Here is a 17,001-nt window from a genome sequence, read left to right on the forward strand (position 1 = left end):
ATTTTCGTTCGATATCATATATTTCCATTCGTTAAAAAATATATTTTCATTCGTTAAAAATATATTCTCATTCGTTAAAAAATATATTCATTTGATAAAGTCACGTGGTAACCTTAGGCCTGGTGTCATAGCCTAAACATGGCGACAGATGAAGAAGTAGCCCAGATTGACTCCACGTGGGTTGAGGTTTCCTCAGCTCTTACTCATCGGCGACTTGACATCTACGAGTGCAATGGTTCGAATGTTAACTTAGATTTTCCCTCAGCAGCAGTTTTATTTAATCAGTGGTGTACAAAGGAGATGTATTTGACAAAATGAATCAGGGGCACCCAACGGATCGTTTCGGTAAAGTATCTGTTCGGAAGGCGCTTAATCACCTGCAATTTTCTAAAGGGAATTTTCACCTCGAATGTTCGTGATATGGGAATATTCAGACACTGTTTTTGGATTGATAAAAATGTGGTTTTGGGTACCGAAGAAAGGCCAGCTAAGATTTTCGGAAAGGAAATAAGACCTAAGATTTTCGGGAAATGGACAAAAATGCCCTAGTAATTTCAAAGACTCAAGTTCCCCTAGAATGACCGAACAGATAAAGATGTTATATCGCGGCCTGAAATGAACCTACAGAGCTTTAAAGGCACTCCAGATAGCCTAAAATTGCGTTTCGAAGGATTTAAGAAAACACTGTCGTTGGGTGCCCCTGATGAATGTATCCTGGACATCAAGACTCACTATATATAAGCCGACTGAAACCTTTCAATCCCGGGGAGGTACTTGGGTTCATGATCAGTTTTGCTGGGTATGTGCCGCTGGCCTCTCAGAGCCCCTGCCCCATTATAGTCTATTTTTTAGCCAGTTACAGACCCCATCTTAATTAGTCACTTTTTGGGAAAATGTAATTTTCGCGATCCCAACTAAGTCACTTTCTATTTATGCATCTACTTTCAAGAACGGAATGTAATGCGAGGTGATTGTTACATTTAATAAACAACAACTTTCTGAACTTGTTAACTGAGACCATGTATATAATATCTCAATATCTCTGCAAAAATCCGAAAATGTGCGACCCCATTCTAGTAACTCTATTGAAAATGTAACCCCATTCTAGTCAATCCAGTCGTGAAAATGCGACCCCATCCAGAGGCACATCCCCACTAGCGTCTTATAAGGAAGTACCCCCCCCCCCCCCCCCGAGCTTTCAATACACATACTATACCTCGTGTCACCCACCAGGAGAGGTTTTACTAAACCGGGGAAGCAATGAGACTTCTTACAACAAACTCTTAAAAACGAATGAATGTTGTGCCGCTAGCACTAAGGGCACAAATGAATCAGAGTATTAACTCTGCAGTGTATGTTAAAGTGCTAAAGTGAACCGACGAATTTCCCACTGAACTTTAGGGAGATCGCACGAGGCAAAGAGGAAAACTCTCCGACCTCGGCAGGAGTCGAACCCACGACCTCCAGATTTGATCTTCCATTGCTCTACCGACTGTGCCACAAGGCCAGACGGGAGCAAGTAGTGAGTACATGGGTACTCATCCCACGGGAGCAGGTACCGGTTATTAAATACGGACACCAAGGGGGCATGCGAAAGTGTCCGCATTATTCGGGTATCAAGTGTCAAGTGCGCTTTTCATCGGCACAAACGAAACTGTCCGTATTATCCGGGTGTCCCTAGAGCGGGGTTCTACTGTAGTGAGTGCTTCGGGACCCATATCATCCCACGTGGAGTCAACTTCATCCGTCGCCATGTTTAAGCTATGAAACCAGGCCTAATGTTACCACGTGACTTTATCGAATGAATATATTTTTTATCGAATGAAAATATATTTTATCGAATTTTGCTACATTACAGCAACCATATAAGGCTGCATTTAAGGTCCAAGAACACAGCTGAGGACCGATAAAGGATACTAAAAAAAATAAAGGACTTTTACAAAATAATGCTGGTTACAAAGTAAGCTTTTCTACAGGCATGACAACATTCCTTGCCAAGCCATTAACAACATTTTTACAATCGCGAAGTAGAAGATAAAATCTCCGGGAATGCAAGTAATGTAAAGATGTGTTAGCTGAAAAACTATACAGCTTCTTGTACTATTACGTACTTTGAGTACTGAGTTGGTATTGGAAAACTTTGATTAATTTGAGTTTAAACGTCACTGCACTGCAGTGCTAAGTTAATATTTAAATCCATACTATTGATCAAAAAAAACGTACTGTTCTTTTCACGTAATGCTTGGGATACATCGAATCATATATACAGAGTAATCTTGGCCCTAAGGCATGCAGGGTTGCATAAAGTATCTTCAGATAGGTGGGAGGTTCCTGCAACAACTCTGCATTACGAAGGATTTTCACAAGAACTATATTGGATCATGCGGCTGAAGGCGGTTTACTGAAGAAAGGGAACGCAAAGGGAAGCTGGACAAAATCCTTGGGAAGGGAAGGAAAGGAGCGACTGTATAAATCTCCCACTTATCTTAAGAGACCTTATGCAAACCGATCCAGGTCTCTACAAAAACAAGTCATTGACGAGGACAAATTTCACTCCTAAGAGCAAGTCTGACAGTGGCCATTGCATTAACAATGCTCACGTAAACCTCGGCAATTTCTTGTTTGAATGGTCAACTAGAATTTCTCTAACAAACTAAGAAGCTACAACCACCATAATTAAACTGCTAATATTAGACTAGCCAAACACCAACATTCCGTTATTATACTGATGAACACCAATACTTGTTATCAACTAAATTTCCCAAACTACTACTTCATTCTAGTTTATAATAATTTGAACGCGATAACTTTGTTTTCCTTGGCGTTGGTTAATACGCCCGGTACACTATCGTGAACAGACTACTGAAATTACTACTGGAGAAAGAGACATTCACTTCGTCTATTACGTTTACACGTTTAAATCCTCAACTTTTGCATACAACTGGTTGTCGTAAATGTGCATGTTGATCAGCTTCTGCAGACAATGAAAGAAAGAAAGGTATTTTCCCTTGTTTTAGTTCCCAACATGAACGAAACATCTTTCTTAAAAACTAAATAAAAAAAGAACTAGTTAAAACAATAACACAGTAAAGTAAATCTGATTAATCACAGCACACTTGTAATGTGGTGCATCACCCGTACTTAGCACAGACGTTTTTGAACCACGGACGGCAACAGGAAATTGAATTTTCCCGTTTTGGAGCTTTTCACGCCATCGCGGTTGTAACGTCAAGCCACAGTCATCAACAAGAGCTTTCCCTGTCCGTGGTAAGGAGCAAAACCCTGCTATAGAAGGAAACATTGGACTTCCGGTTGCCGTCCATGGCTCACGAGCGTCTGTGCCCTGCTCCCTTACCTCCCTTACCTCCTCCCTTCCCTGACGCGGCGTCAGTTACATTAAAACTTGCAGCGTATGTCCCGATGTTGTTTTTAGCCATACCATGAGTATACTCTAAGTACAATTTCTCTATAGATCTTTAAATGCCAGAAATTGGAATTCCTTAATTCATAATAAACTCGTCGTAATGGGTATTTTAAACATTTTGGATGCAATGCCAACGAAATCTTTTCAGTAAATTCAGTTGGGAATTACGAAACAACAAGACTAACACTAAAAAAAAAAACGAGCTCTGTTCAAAACTTAACTCATCAGATTTAATGTTTACATTGAATCTCACCTTGTGTTGATTTTCCATTTTTCTCAGCTGTTTTGTTAAAACAGTGAATGCAGGTCTTGCTTCGGGTTCATTTTGCCAGCAACTCATCATTATCTGATACCTGGGAAAACAAATTTAGCTTTTCGTGTAAGTTTTTTTCCCTAACTAGTTCTGTTTCTGTTGTTACGTTTCCTTAGTATTGACTCCCCACTGACCGCCTACCTTCAAAAGAAAACGGTCCTTTTTCAATGATACCTTTTGTGTCATAAAAAAATATAACGGAGCAGTACCTCGGTCTTGCATAGGATAAAGCTATAAATAGCGAGAATACCCAACCACACGACCATCCGATATCGTTGTGTAAAAACTTTCTCCCCACGCGGTAGCAAAGATATTAATTCATTGTCAAAACCAAATGAAATTTTATATTAGTATTAAAAGAAAAAATGGTGCGTGTTGCTTACAATTCATCGTCCACGTGTTGTGGTTTAGGCATCCTGTATCCTCCCTGGAGTAAGCTCGCAATTTTCCTGCCATCCATCCGTGGATATGGTGAGCCACCTGAGACAAGAAAAGTTCCAGAAGTTAATTTGTTTAGATACAGGAGAAAATAAATGAAGAAATAAGTAAATAAATAGTTATTTATGTAATTGCTTACTTATTTGCTTATGAAATTAACAAATATTAACGTATTTAACGGCAAATAAATGTAAATATATGAAACATATATTTTGAACTGCGGATAAAAGATCAAAAAGAGGAAATATTCTTGCAGTTAGAACTAAAGCAGTTGCGAACAGAAAGCCTGAAAAAAATTCAGGCTTGAACAGGATTCGAACCCATGACCTCTGCGATGCCGGTGCAGTGCTCTACCAACTGAACTATCCAGCCAACTGGAGATATGTCCAGAAATGCAGGCAATGGCGAAAATGGCAAATTTGACGTTATTTCGCCAAAGGTTGAAATTCGGTTGAACGAGCTCAAGAGAAGGGTACCAACAGAGCGGCGAATTCGACGAATTTGGCGAATATGGCGATTGTGACAATATTTCGCCAAAGGTTGAAATTCAGTTGAAAGAGCCCAACAGAAGGGTACCAACAGAGCGGTGAATTCGACGAATTTGACAAATTTGTCGAAACTGGCAAATTTGATGATATTTCGCCAAACGTTGAAATTCAGTTGAACGAGCTCAACGGAAGGGTGCCAACAGAGCGGTGAATTCAACGAATTTGGCGAAACTGGCAAATTTGACGATATTTCGCCAAAGTTGAAATTCAGTTGAACAGGCTCAAGAGGTGGGTACCAACAGAGCAGCAAATTTGACGAATTCGACAAATTTGGCGAATATGGCGATTGTGACAATATTTCGCCAAAGTTGAAATTCAGTTGAAAGAGCTCAAGAGAAGGGTACCAACAGAGCGGCGAATTCGACGAATTTGGCAAAACTGGCAAATTTGACGATATTTTGCCAAAGGTTGAAATTCAGTTGAACGAGCTCAAGAGCAGGGTACCAACAGAGCGGCGAATTCGACGAATTCGACGTATTTGGCAAAACTGGCAAATTTGACGATATTTCGCCAAAGGTTGAAATTCAGTTGAACGAGTTCGACAGAAGGGTACCAACAGAGCGGCGAATTCGACGAATTTGGCGAAACTGGCAAATTTGACGATATTTCGCCAAAGGTTGAAATTCAGTTGAATGTGCTCAACAGAAGGGTACCAAAAGAGCGGTGAATTCGACGAATTTGGCAAAACTGGCAAATTTGACGATATTTCGCCAAAGGTTGAAATTCAGTTGAACGAGCTCAACAGAAGGATACCAACAGAGCGGCGAATTTGACGAATTCGACGAATTTGGCGAAACTGGCAAATTTGACGATATTTCGCCAAAGGTTGAAATTCAGTTGAACGAGCTCAACAGAAGGATACCAACAGAGCGGCGAATTTGACGAATTCGACGAATTTGGCGAAACTGGCAAATTTGACGATATTTCGCCAAAGGTTGGAATTCAGTTGAACGAGCTCAACAGAAGGGTACCAACAGAGCGGCGAATTCGACGAATCTGGCGAAACTGGGAAATTTGACGATATTTCGCCAAAGGTTGAAATTCAGTTGAACGAGCTCAACGGAAGGGTACCAACAGAGCGGCGAATTCAACGAATTTGGCGAATACGGGGTTTGTGACGATATCCCGCCAAAGGTTGAAATTCAGTTGAACGAGCTCAAGAGAAGGGTACCAACAGAGCAGCGAATTCGACGAATTCGGCGGATTTGGCGAATATGGCGATGGTGACGATATTTCGCCAAAGTTGAAATCCAGTTGAACCTGCTCAAGAGAAGGTTACCAACAGAGCGGCGAATTCGACGAATTTGGCGAAAATGGCAATTGTGACGATATGTCGCCAAAGGTTGAAATTCAGTTGAACAGGCTCAAGAGGTGGGTACCAACAGAGCGGTGAATTTGACGAATTTGGCGAATGTGGCGATTGTGAAGATATTTCGCCAAAGTTGAAATTCAGTTGAACTGGCTCAAGAGAAGGGTACCAACAGAGCGGCGAATTCGACGAATTTTGCGAAAATGGCAAATTTGACGATATGTCGCCAAAGGTTGAAATTCAGTTGAACGAGCTCAAGGGAAGGGTACCAACGGAGCGGCGAATTTGACGAATTTGGCGAGTATGGCGATTGTGACGAGATTTTGCTAAAGTTGAAATTCAGTTGAACCGGCTCAAGAGAAGGGTACCAACAGAGCGGCGAATTCGACGAATTTGACTAATTTGGCAAAAATGGCAAATTTGACGATATGTCGCCAAAGTTGAAATTCAGTTGAACGAGCTCAAGAGAAGGGTACCAACGGAGCGGCGAATTCCCTCCCTCATGCATTATATAAACCAGTCTCTTGTGTAGTTTGACTATTTCGCCAAAGTTGAAATTCAGTTGAACGCTCTCAAGAGAAGGGTACCAACAGAGCGGCGAATTCCCTCCCTCATGCTTTATATAAATCAGTGTGTTGTGTAGTTTGACTTACTTAGATTTATTAATATAATCTCATGTCAATAACAACAGTAACAACTTATAATCATTTTTTTACTAAAGCTACAATGCAAATGATTTGTAGAAATTGTGAACTCTCAATTGTTCATGCATATTATAAACGTCAGTAAAATAAGTTTATAATTATTATAAACGTATAGCGTATTTGTATTTTGGAAAGTAGACCCTCTATAATACATCTTTTATCAGCAATATACAAAAGAATTAAGTTATTAGTGAGATTTATAGTTTGCATTGTTTTAACATATTTATGTGAAAATGCCCTGAAATGAAATAGTGACCTCATTTAAATAGGGAAAATGGCGGTGGTCTTGTTTTTAGAACATGTAAAATGTATCTCAATAGACCTATTCGGCTAACGCAATGCTGTACATAGAATGTTTCGTTCTAAGTATTCCCATATCATTTAAATGGAAACGCTACATTATAATGTAAATGCCATAAACAAAGAATGTTAACCCCAGGGGATCTGAATTGGGTACAACATTGGGTTAGCAGAATATGTCTAACTTCCTTTTAATTTGTCTGAAACTAAAAATGTTCCAACAATATTAAAGACCTGAGTACCTCTAATTTGACTATTCATTGGTGGGAAACTCTTGTATCATGTTGCGTAGAACATAATTCATGAACATGATCGCGTCAAACAGATATATGCGATACCTCCTTTTTTTTTTTTTTGTTTACCTGAATCTATGCATTAGCATAATCACTAATATGAAAAAAAATTTCAATTGCCAAAACAGTATGGGAGAATTACAAGACACACGAATCAGCATCGATTCATGTTTTATATTGTCAATTTGTGTGAATTGAGAAATAGAAGAGCAGAGAGAAAGAATAATGTCCATAAATGAAATGACTTTTGGGTTATCCAACAAAGGTTCTCTCATTATATTTTATCGTTTTGTTGTTATATTTTGATGCAGGGTTGAATGTGGTTATACTATAAGTACCTCTTTACTATCAATAGAAGTATTTGAATGTAAACAAAACTAAAGACCTTGTTGCATGCAGACTTAACATCAGATGCAACTTGCCTTATTCCTTTAAAGTTTTTTGACCTAGAAATAAAATGTTCTTCCTATATGATTGTTTCTTACTATGGCTTTGGGGAATATATGGAATTTGTTGAATATACCAATCAGGGAATATTGATTTCTTTTCAGTATGGGCAAAATGAAATGGGCACGTACTTGTATGAAAATGAATGTAGCATGTTACCACGCACCTAGCTGAATAATAGGGCTATAATATTGGCATACTTGTATCGAAATGTAAGCAGCATATTGCCACTTATAATCCATCAAATATTTTCGCTCGCGCGCGATTGGTCTAAACGCCTCACGTGACCGAATATACCCCAGCTAAAACTGGGGAATATCCGAGGATATTCCCCAAGTGATATTTCCCAATTTCAAAAACTTCAAGGCGCGTCTTGTTTACAATTAAAATGAATGTCAGGATGGGGGAACGGTTTGCTTTTGTGACAGAAGAAGAGATAAACCTGCTGGTCGATAAACCAGTACCAGAAAACATCATACGCTCTAAACGTTTTTGACGGTTAGCTGTTCGTAAACGAAATGTTGAAATACTCAAGCTCGTATTTGCGACATTTTCTCTTGGTTTGAACTCTGTTTAACAGTCCTTGAATTAAAAATGTGGTAAAACTGAAAAATATGACAGACGAAAAGTTTTAGCCCATCTCATTTAAGAGTATTAATATGGTTTTCTTTCAGTCTGGCGCAATGAGAAAGCCATCAACAAGCTATTAAACGAGTTTTATTAATAAGCTCGAAGCTCGCTCACACGACGGCAAATATTACAGTTGTAATTCAATGAGAGCAATTCGTACTGGCCTGGATATAAGGAATTTAAATAACGAAAACATAAATTTCAGAAACCATTACTGACAGAGTTCAAACAGGTAAATGATGCTATCAATGCTCACCTGGTCGAGATCGCTTGCAAACATAAAATCTCGTCCACGAAACACAAAAACCAGCCATGATACCCCGAGATGTCGAAATTCTCTACGAAGAGGAGCAGCTTGTCCTACTCTTGAGCAACAAGTTTAATCCTCAGTGATTGTGAACGACTTCGTTGCTAGCTCCATTCAATGTCAAGTTAGCAAAGAAAGCGCTTTGATGGAATCCAGCAAAAACAACCGGTGGCGTCGTATTCGACTGCAGGTTCAGCTTCGATTTCTTCACAGGTCGTTTTCGGCTAGCAAATTCCACAATTGTATTTTCGATATAAAGTGCTGCTCCAATTGAACACGAGATAAAGGAAGAGAACGACAAAGCGCCGGCTGTTTTGTTGACGGCATTTTACACTTTTTACGGAATGCGATGCTTTACAGTTTTTCGCTTTCAGTGATCTTTAGCTTGTTTTTGAGAGGTAGCTAGATTCCCAGTAACCTTATCCGCCACTTGTATCTTGCTTTTGTCTTTCACGGAATTAAACAAGTTTACTTTCCTTTCAAATGTTTTACCTTTTCCTCAAACAAACGCTTTCGACCTGAAGCGAAATCTGACGTGGAGATTTTGGAAGCCAACTGACAAACTTTAACGTGATTGACATATGACAGAATGGCAGATCCTGCCCATTCCCGCGAGATTCCCGCATGTTGCGAAAAATATTTGAAGGATAATAAACACAATAGCATCCATTTGACTTTAAAAATATGCTCAGATATTTGTCCTTGGACATTATCTGCTCCTTGACGCTCACAGTTTTCCTCGAGCGTTCGCTTCGCGGAACAGATAATGTCCGCGGACAAATATCTGAGCATATTTTCGCGCCAAATGGAGGCTATTGTTTATATATCAAACAATAGGGTATAAGCAATAACTGCACTTTCCTAAATTAGCTCATTGGCATTAAAAGTAGATGTTTGGAAAATTTCAGGTGAGAATTATTTGAAATGAATAAAGCCAAACATAAAAATTACCAGAAATGTAATGTGTTAAATTTTTGAAGAAGAACTAACACTTTGGAACAATACTGATGAGGAGATATTTTAGTCGAATAGCCCCATCTGCTTGGGATTTCATCCCCGGAAACAAGTGTAGCACTCCTGTAAACACATCCCTATAACAGAATATGTGGGTGAATGGGTTATGCCTTTATCAGCGGAACCTTTAACCCTTTTGACAACTGAGTTTTGCAATAATTCTTTGTTGGTAATGACATACATGCATAAAAAAGCCTCATACAACTTGAAGTCAAGAGTAAAGCATAAATATTTTGAAAGTAAACATGTCAGGGTTTCTAAAAATTTATTTAAAACTTTTAGTCAGTGATTAAAAAGCTATTTAATAAATTCAAAATGGCGACTGAAATGTGAAAAATTGACTTTTTTACATATACTCGTCAACCAATTTTAAGCCCTGTAAAATAGAAATGTATGTAGATGGAAACTAGATAAAATACTTAGAAACAGTGAAGTACAAAATCCTACAATATTATCTCCTGTCTTCTTATATTTGACCCTAAAGTCAAGATGTTTTAAGATATCTAGTAGAGGTTTAAACAAAGATCCCATCTCAAAGTCAAACGTTGGCCTATGTTCAACCTTTCATTAATCGCACTCCATTTGACAAGGGATTTTGCCAGGCAGCTGTTTGTTGTTGTTGTTGATGTCTTCCACCTGATACTTGAAGTGATGGAGCGGAGGAGATATGTGGCGTGAATCTTTAACTGAATGATCGGACTAATTTGACCACGAATTGCCGCCGCTATATGGTTCTTCAAAGACTATTCGCTGAATCTTGCGATATCATCAACTCAAGCATGTTAAGGCATGGCTTGAATCCTTGTCCCTTACCCCCAGCAGCGAACCTTGAGGGTTGACCCGTTACAGTCTCCCGTAGCGGGATGTGATGTGGAAAACAAACATGGCGGCATATAAGCGCATGTTATTGTTCTTAATCCTTGGTCTCCATAGTTATTTGGACAATTTGTCGCTTCTCTAAAACTTTTTGATCAAGAAAAAAGTATTGGCCAGTTTTGTGTTGGATTTCTTTTAAACTCGGCGGACGAGAAGCTGGATTTCCGATTATTTGTCTGCAGCGCTTGCAATTAATCGCCCGCGAGATGTCGATCGAGACCACTTCAAACGGTATTAAAACTCGATGCTGGATCCTTGTGAGGAAGCCTGATGAACTTAATAAAATTGGCATAGAAGGTAAGCCAACATATTGATGGTTCTTTTATAACCTGAGCAGATAATTCAGCCTTTAGGATATCGTTCGTTCGGCAACAAACACGTTTTCGAATTTGAATTTTATTGCACAAAATGAAAATAGTATTTCATATTCGGTACAATAAAATACAAGTATAGCTTGAAATAAGCATTTTCCTGTCAAAGGGTCGATTTCAGGTGCAAAAAACACAAAATAACACCTTTTTCTTGGTGTAATTAAATTAAACGTCTACATCTAAATTCTCCTTGCTGTCACGTAGAAATATTATACACCTTTAAAGGAGAATTTAGCATTTAATCATCGAGTGCAATTTTTCCCAGCAAAATGCATCCCAAATTGTCCTTTGTTGATTATCACTTCTATCTTTTCATACCAGAGTAGAAGCACTTCCAAAAGCTATCTACTGATACATTTTTAGAAACATCTTTGTTCCAAACAAATGATTTATAGACAGTTTTTTTAATGTATTTGATATTTACATATATGCACAAATAGACAGTTTCACAAACCTTGATTCTTGCATGCTAAGTAGCGCGTCAAATTCTTATGACGATTTTGTAAATTGTGCGCACAAATGTTTGAATACATGATATATTGATATAATAAAAATTATTATTATATTCTTCCAATATTATTGGTTAAATATTTTAAATTACAGGTAGCATGTGACTGAGTTTTGTGAAATTGCTCTATCTAATAATGTCCTAAACATTTAGTTGTATTTACAAGAGGTGAACTGTAATTTTCCATGACTCGAGGAGCTTTAAGGCTACTTTTTTCTTTTGGCTCAATTCTTTGAAGTGGTCATCATTAATATAGTCACTGTTATTTGGTATTCTGCTGTGAGTTGACAGAAAATCCTCATCCCATTGTTTCAGCTGGGTTTTGACAGACCTTAGTTCCCTTAAAACACAAGTTTGCATGTTGCTAAGAAGTGTGTCATACTTCTTTCTGTAAAAGTGTGCCTTGGGGTTTTTTGCCACTGTCTGCTTCAGTCGATCAATCTCAGAGACCTCTGGTGTCTTTCCTAAAATTAATGCTAAGGCCTTTGCAGTCTTTGACTGAACCTCCTTCCTTCTTTTTGGTGATGTTTCTTTTTTTCTTGCTTTGCTAGGTGGCTCGGTTGGGCAGTCATTTTCAGAACTAACTGTTTGATGTATACTTGAGTTATCTGCTGTATTCACCTCTAGATCTCCTGGTGATTCAGTGTCAGGCTGCTCATCTGCATCCAAATCCATATTTATTGTGATAGGGTTGTGATCAGCTATTTCAAGATCTGCTTGTTGATCTTCAAAAATGATTTGAGTTGTTTCATCACTGCTTGTGTTTTCTCCCTGTTCAGGATACAGTGGAGCTGCTGCATCTTGCATCAGTAGGGGATTTTCTGGTTCAGTTTCATGCTCAACTGCATCTTCAGACTCCCTGTGGTAGATAAGTTTGCCATCTTCATCCCTCATTTTGTAAATTGGAAGCTGGTCAGGCTGACTGGCACATTCCTCCCAAGAGTGGCATATCTTCCTGATGTTGTTTGATCTGAAGGGGTGAAGTTGAGGGCCTTGTGCGTTGTTGTCTGGTTCACCTGGTGCATCAAAAAATTCAACAGAACCATCTTCCCTCCATTTCCACCAAATCTCAGCTCCAGGTTTCAGAAAATCACAGATCTTGGATAGATGTGCCTGCCATAAGCTAGATCTCTTTGTCATGAGTTCCTTTGAGAAAACTGAGTTGGTTGGCTTGGGAAGACCTTTTGCAAGACAGGAGATCTCTTTTTCTTGGTTTGCAAGGGTTGCCAAACTGTTTGTCTCCACTGCCATTGCATCTTCAGCTTGAATGTGTAGGTAGGCATTTGGCACAAGGTCTTCTATGTGCTTGTTCCAGGTTTTTCTAGTGATGTCCTCAATCCTGTCAAAATACCTCTCAAAGAGCTCAGCACAGATGGAACGGAGGCAGACCAGCCTATACAGCAGTGGGGCATGATCAACAGAACCGTGATAATAAATACCACACAGCTTTCGTAGGGTTAGTTCCTTTGGTGGAGTGAGCAGTCTCTGGATGGCCTGACCATGTCTAAACGAGATATTGTAAAGGCGTAGCACTGATCTTGGGCTTCTTTTCCCATCATTTTCATAATAGATGCCCATCATCTCACAGAATAGGAGAAGGATATCTTTCTCATCTTCCTTGAGAAGATTCTTGTTGGATAAGGCAATTGACACCTTTAATATGGCTCTTCTGTAGTCAGTTGCTCTTAGTTTGTCTTTCTTTAAGGTCAAGTTTGTGATTTCTTTGAACAGTAACAGGGCATCAACATCTGTCATGTGTAGAGGCAGCTCTGTGAGAATGTTGGCTATGTGATTGAGGCATGTGTGGAGAGGTTCAAAGAAAAGGACTTCATAATCTTGTAGATTAAGCTCATCAAGTGACTGTTGCTGTGACCCAAACAGCAAAGCAGGTACTCGGCTTGCCCCTCTCTGTAAATCAGTGAGCCTCTCTTGGAGTTCCTTTTTGTTGCCATGTGCATCAACTCGTCTTGATTTTAACTCTTGTCTCAGATCTTCAACTTTGAGGGATTTGAAGGGACCGATAGCATCTGATTTTCCAAATTTTCCTTTCAACACTAGGCTTTGCTTTTCTTCCAAGGTTTTGTACTTTTGGTGAGCCATGTAATCATACTCGCTAGCCCGTCTCATGTCTCCACCACATCCACAGCAACCAAAATGCCCTCCCTTCTGTGTGCCATCTTCAAATTCTACAGCTGGATTGTCACCATTCATAAATCGCATCTTTTCTCTAAGCTCTACTGTTTCAGTTTCATCTGGTGCTTGAACTTCAGTGGAATGTAGTTCTTTTAGGCACTCTCTTCTGGTTGGAATGAAGGCAAGTTGGTCTGAATCTTTCGCTCCAGCAGCACCTAGCATGTAGAGGTGTGGGGCCTCTATTACTGACTGCACATCCACTCCTTTTCCCCCTTGCTTCTCCTTGTATTCCTGGCTAGTGAGATGAACAGCAGGATCAAACACTTCTCGCACAAGAAACAGCATAAAACCTGAGCTAGCTATGCTTGAATGGTCATGCCATATGAGCCAGTGTCGGGTTCTCTCGCACTTCTTGAGATGTTGACGGAGTTCGTCATCGGTCATGTTGCCATTGTACTCATGGAGAAGTTGTAGTCTTGTCTTCAACTGCTCAGATGTCATGTTGTCATACTCTAGATCAGTTCTCAATCTCAGTAGATCTTTGTGTATTTTTGCACTTTGTGCACAGACTTCTTTTAGTGGGTACTTTCTGGCAGAAACTTTACAAACTTTGTTTTCAATATTTCCCTCAGAAGTGAGAACCACCTTAGTGTATTCATTGTCTAGCACAGGAATGCCAAGATTGAATTGCCCCGACGCAATTCTTTGTTTGATGTCTTCTCTTATCCCTTTGTTGTTTCGAGGGACAGGAACAGAAACTACCCCACCAACTTGCTTCTTTAAGGCTCTCCTCACACCACACCTCCCTAGGTAGACAAATATTAAAGTTTGTTTGTACATTATTTTAAAAAAAAAACATTAGTATGTTTTATACTTATATTTGCAGATTTTTTTTGGAGGGGGGTGGGGTTGGGGGGAGTGGGATGAGATAAGGTACAATTCTGCTAGATAACCGGCTAAACAATTTGAAATTTAGAATCAGCCTTGCATTCAGTGACAGGCTGATTTAAAAGAGTAACCATGACCACCACGAATTGTATGTCCAGAAATATACAAAAAGTTAGAATATTGTCATTAATTTGATTTTTTTCCCTATTTGAGAAAAAATTGAACTTTGTATATTAAGGTTATGGGCTGCACGTGTGTCAACTGTAAATTTTGGTTATCATTATTTTTCTTTTTTTAAAATACTATATTTTGGTATGCATGAGAAACTCTCAAATTACATAACAACTCATGTAAACAAAGCGGCAAACAAACATTCCTAGGAACCCAGGCTGTTGAAAGTCTGCTGCTTTAGCCAAAATAAGGTGCCCATTGTCTCTTTGTTGTACTCCACCCCCCTTGGCTCCCCCGGAAAAAAAGTTAAACTGGGCTCCTTAATTTCTTAAATTTTAAAACAGCCTTGCTAAATTTCATTCTAGGCATAATTTCATAGTATATATACCTCCACTGGTCGGCTCAAAGGGGGTTACGTCTATTCCATTTGACTTCAAAAATTCTTTTATTATTTGCCCTCCATTAGGTGGTGTGGTATCACTGCCGTTTCCTCTAATTAGATACTCTTTTGCCTTTGCAGACCAGCAGACAGGTTCATGAGGCCAATTCTTCACATCCTCTAATAACTGGTTAGTGTTCCCTATGACTTCTTTAGGAATGTGAGAACGCTCCTTAATTCCAGGTGGAGTTTTCTCTAGTCTTGATTTGGCTTGTTGTATCGTTTCAAAAGATTGAAGAATTCTTTGTTTTGCCCTCGCAGCCAAAGATGCTCTCTGAGCTAAATGAGAGTCAACATCATTTTCTTTCCACACAGCTTCAACATAGGTTTTGAATTCGCGTTGTTTTTCCAAACGCTGTTTTTTTCTTTCACTGGGGCTTTGCTTCTCTTGGAGGTTTAACTGTGGTACAGCAAGCAGTACCTCACTAAATGACTTGCCCAGATTCTCCTTGCATGTTTTTTCATATGTTGAAAAGATCATTTCTCCAACAGCTTTGAGTTCTCCTTTGGTTGCTTGAGCCTTCTTGGGAACATGGTTTGCTGATCTGTTTTTTATTTCAGTAAAAGGGCCCTTAGGCTTATTCTTGTTTTGTTTGCTTTCAGGGAATGTTTCACTGATAGATGCATGGAAACTTTTGCAGCACTTGCAGTTTTTAATGCTGTGAAGATTTCTTCTAAGTTGTGTTGTTTTGGACCATTTCGCAGAGGAAAACTGTGCAAGATAGGCCTGTTTGTCCACTGCTTTTCTCCATTGTGATATTTTGTCATCAATGATTTTGTAGCTCTTCATAAATGCAACTGTCGATGAATTTTTTTTACAGTAACTTATGTTAAAATGATCATTAAATATTGATGAAAGAAAATGAAATTCCATATCACTGAAATGTATATTTACCTCTGTTGAGCAGCATTGGTTTGTAGTCTTTAAACTGCTCAATGTAGAGGTTAAATCTTTCATCTAGAATACGCCTATTAAACTGGACCTGTGTTTCATCAGAAGCTCGGATAATATTCTTAAAAGCAGTTGTTTTTGCCTCCCAGAGGAAGACCCTAGCAAACCCACAGCAAACTCTCTCCGTCATTTTCAAACTGCGCGCCAATCCGCCAAAATCTTAAGTATTTCGCATGCGCATCGTCTCGAATTTCAACTGAAGCTCATTCCAATGTAGTTACGTGCCTTAAAGAAACCTTCCTGACTAAAGAACACATAACATCAGACGATTATCCGGCATTTCCTGGCTACGAAAAGTTCGCAGAAAATTGACTTGGTATTACAAATATCTAATATACAGCATTTCCAAAATACACGTGGGGAATTTATTGAAGCGCTTAAGTCTCATACACGTTTTTACCTCAGTAAAAGTAGTTTTAATATGTCTACAAACGATATCCGTCGTTGAGCCCTATTCTTCTTTTTCGTCCGCCATCTTTGTTTTGCTTTCAGTGCGATGTTCTTATTGGTCAGATGCTTAAAGGAGAGTCGCCAGTCTACTTTTTCCGCAGTGTCTGCCCATCTGTTTAGTTGCCAGGCTCCCAACGGACGACCGTTCGTCCCAAAATGGCGCCCGTTTTTCTATTTCTTGTATATACGCTACTTTAAGGGCAAATGGGGTGCCGAGTTAATAAAGGACGACCAAAGTAACCGGCAAACCTAAAGCTTCTAAAGTTCTTCAACTGTTTTCTGTCCGGAATGGTGAACTACATGTTAAAATAAAGTTTTATTTCGAAGCTATTAGACAAAATTTGTTAGCACCGGAGATTTTTGTTAGAAAATCGTGCTTGAAAGTTTATGTAGCCAACCCTTCCGGCCAGAACTCTAAAGAGGACGATGTGTTGCGTATAAAAATGCTTTTACTTATATAGGTTGTGGGTCATCTCGTCACCCCAT

At 39.2% G+C, this 17,001-nt stretch overlaps 2 protein-coding genes and 1 long non-coding RNA gene across 4 annotated transcripts in view; 1 reads left to right on the forward strand and 2 right to left on the reverse strand.

Annotated features, from left to right (window-relative positions):
- The window catches only part of LOC146457874 (hemicentin-1-like), a 289,647-nt gene that overhangs the window by 66,178 nt on the left and 206,468 nt on the right, over positions 1-17,001 (reverse strand). The window lies entirely within an intron of this gene.
- Positions 10,505-16,361, forward strand: LOC146457877 (uncharacterized). The gene is made up of 3 exons (XR_014858359.1): positions 10,505-10,900; positions 15,195-15,243; positions 15,717-16,361. It is a non-coding gene; the product is annotated as an uncharacterized LOC146457877 (long non-coding RNA).
- On the reverse strand, positions 11,642-15,238 carry LOC146457878 (uncharacterized). Its single transcript, XM_085091392.1, has 2 exons — positions 15,107-15,238; positions 11,642-15,075 (listed from the first exon to the last, which is right to left on the reverse strand). Exon 2 carries the CDS (start codon positions 14,453-14,455, stop codon positions 11,642-11,644), a length of 2,814 nt encoding a protein of 937 aa, XP_084947518.1. The 5' UTR covers positions 14,456-15,075; positions 15,107-15,238.

The sequence above is a fragment of the Pavona decussata genome, unplaced genomic scaffold (genome assembly GCF_977016875.1).
Source record: "Pavona decussata unplaced genomic scaffold, jaPavDecu1.1 SCAFFOLD_236, whole genome shotgun sequence".
NCBI lineage: Eukaryota > Metazoa > Cnidaria > Anthozoa > Scleractinia > Agariciidae > Pavona > Pavona decussata.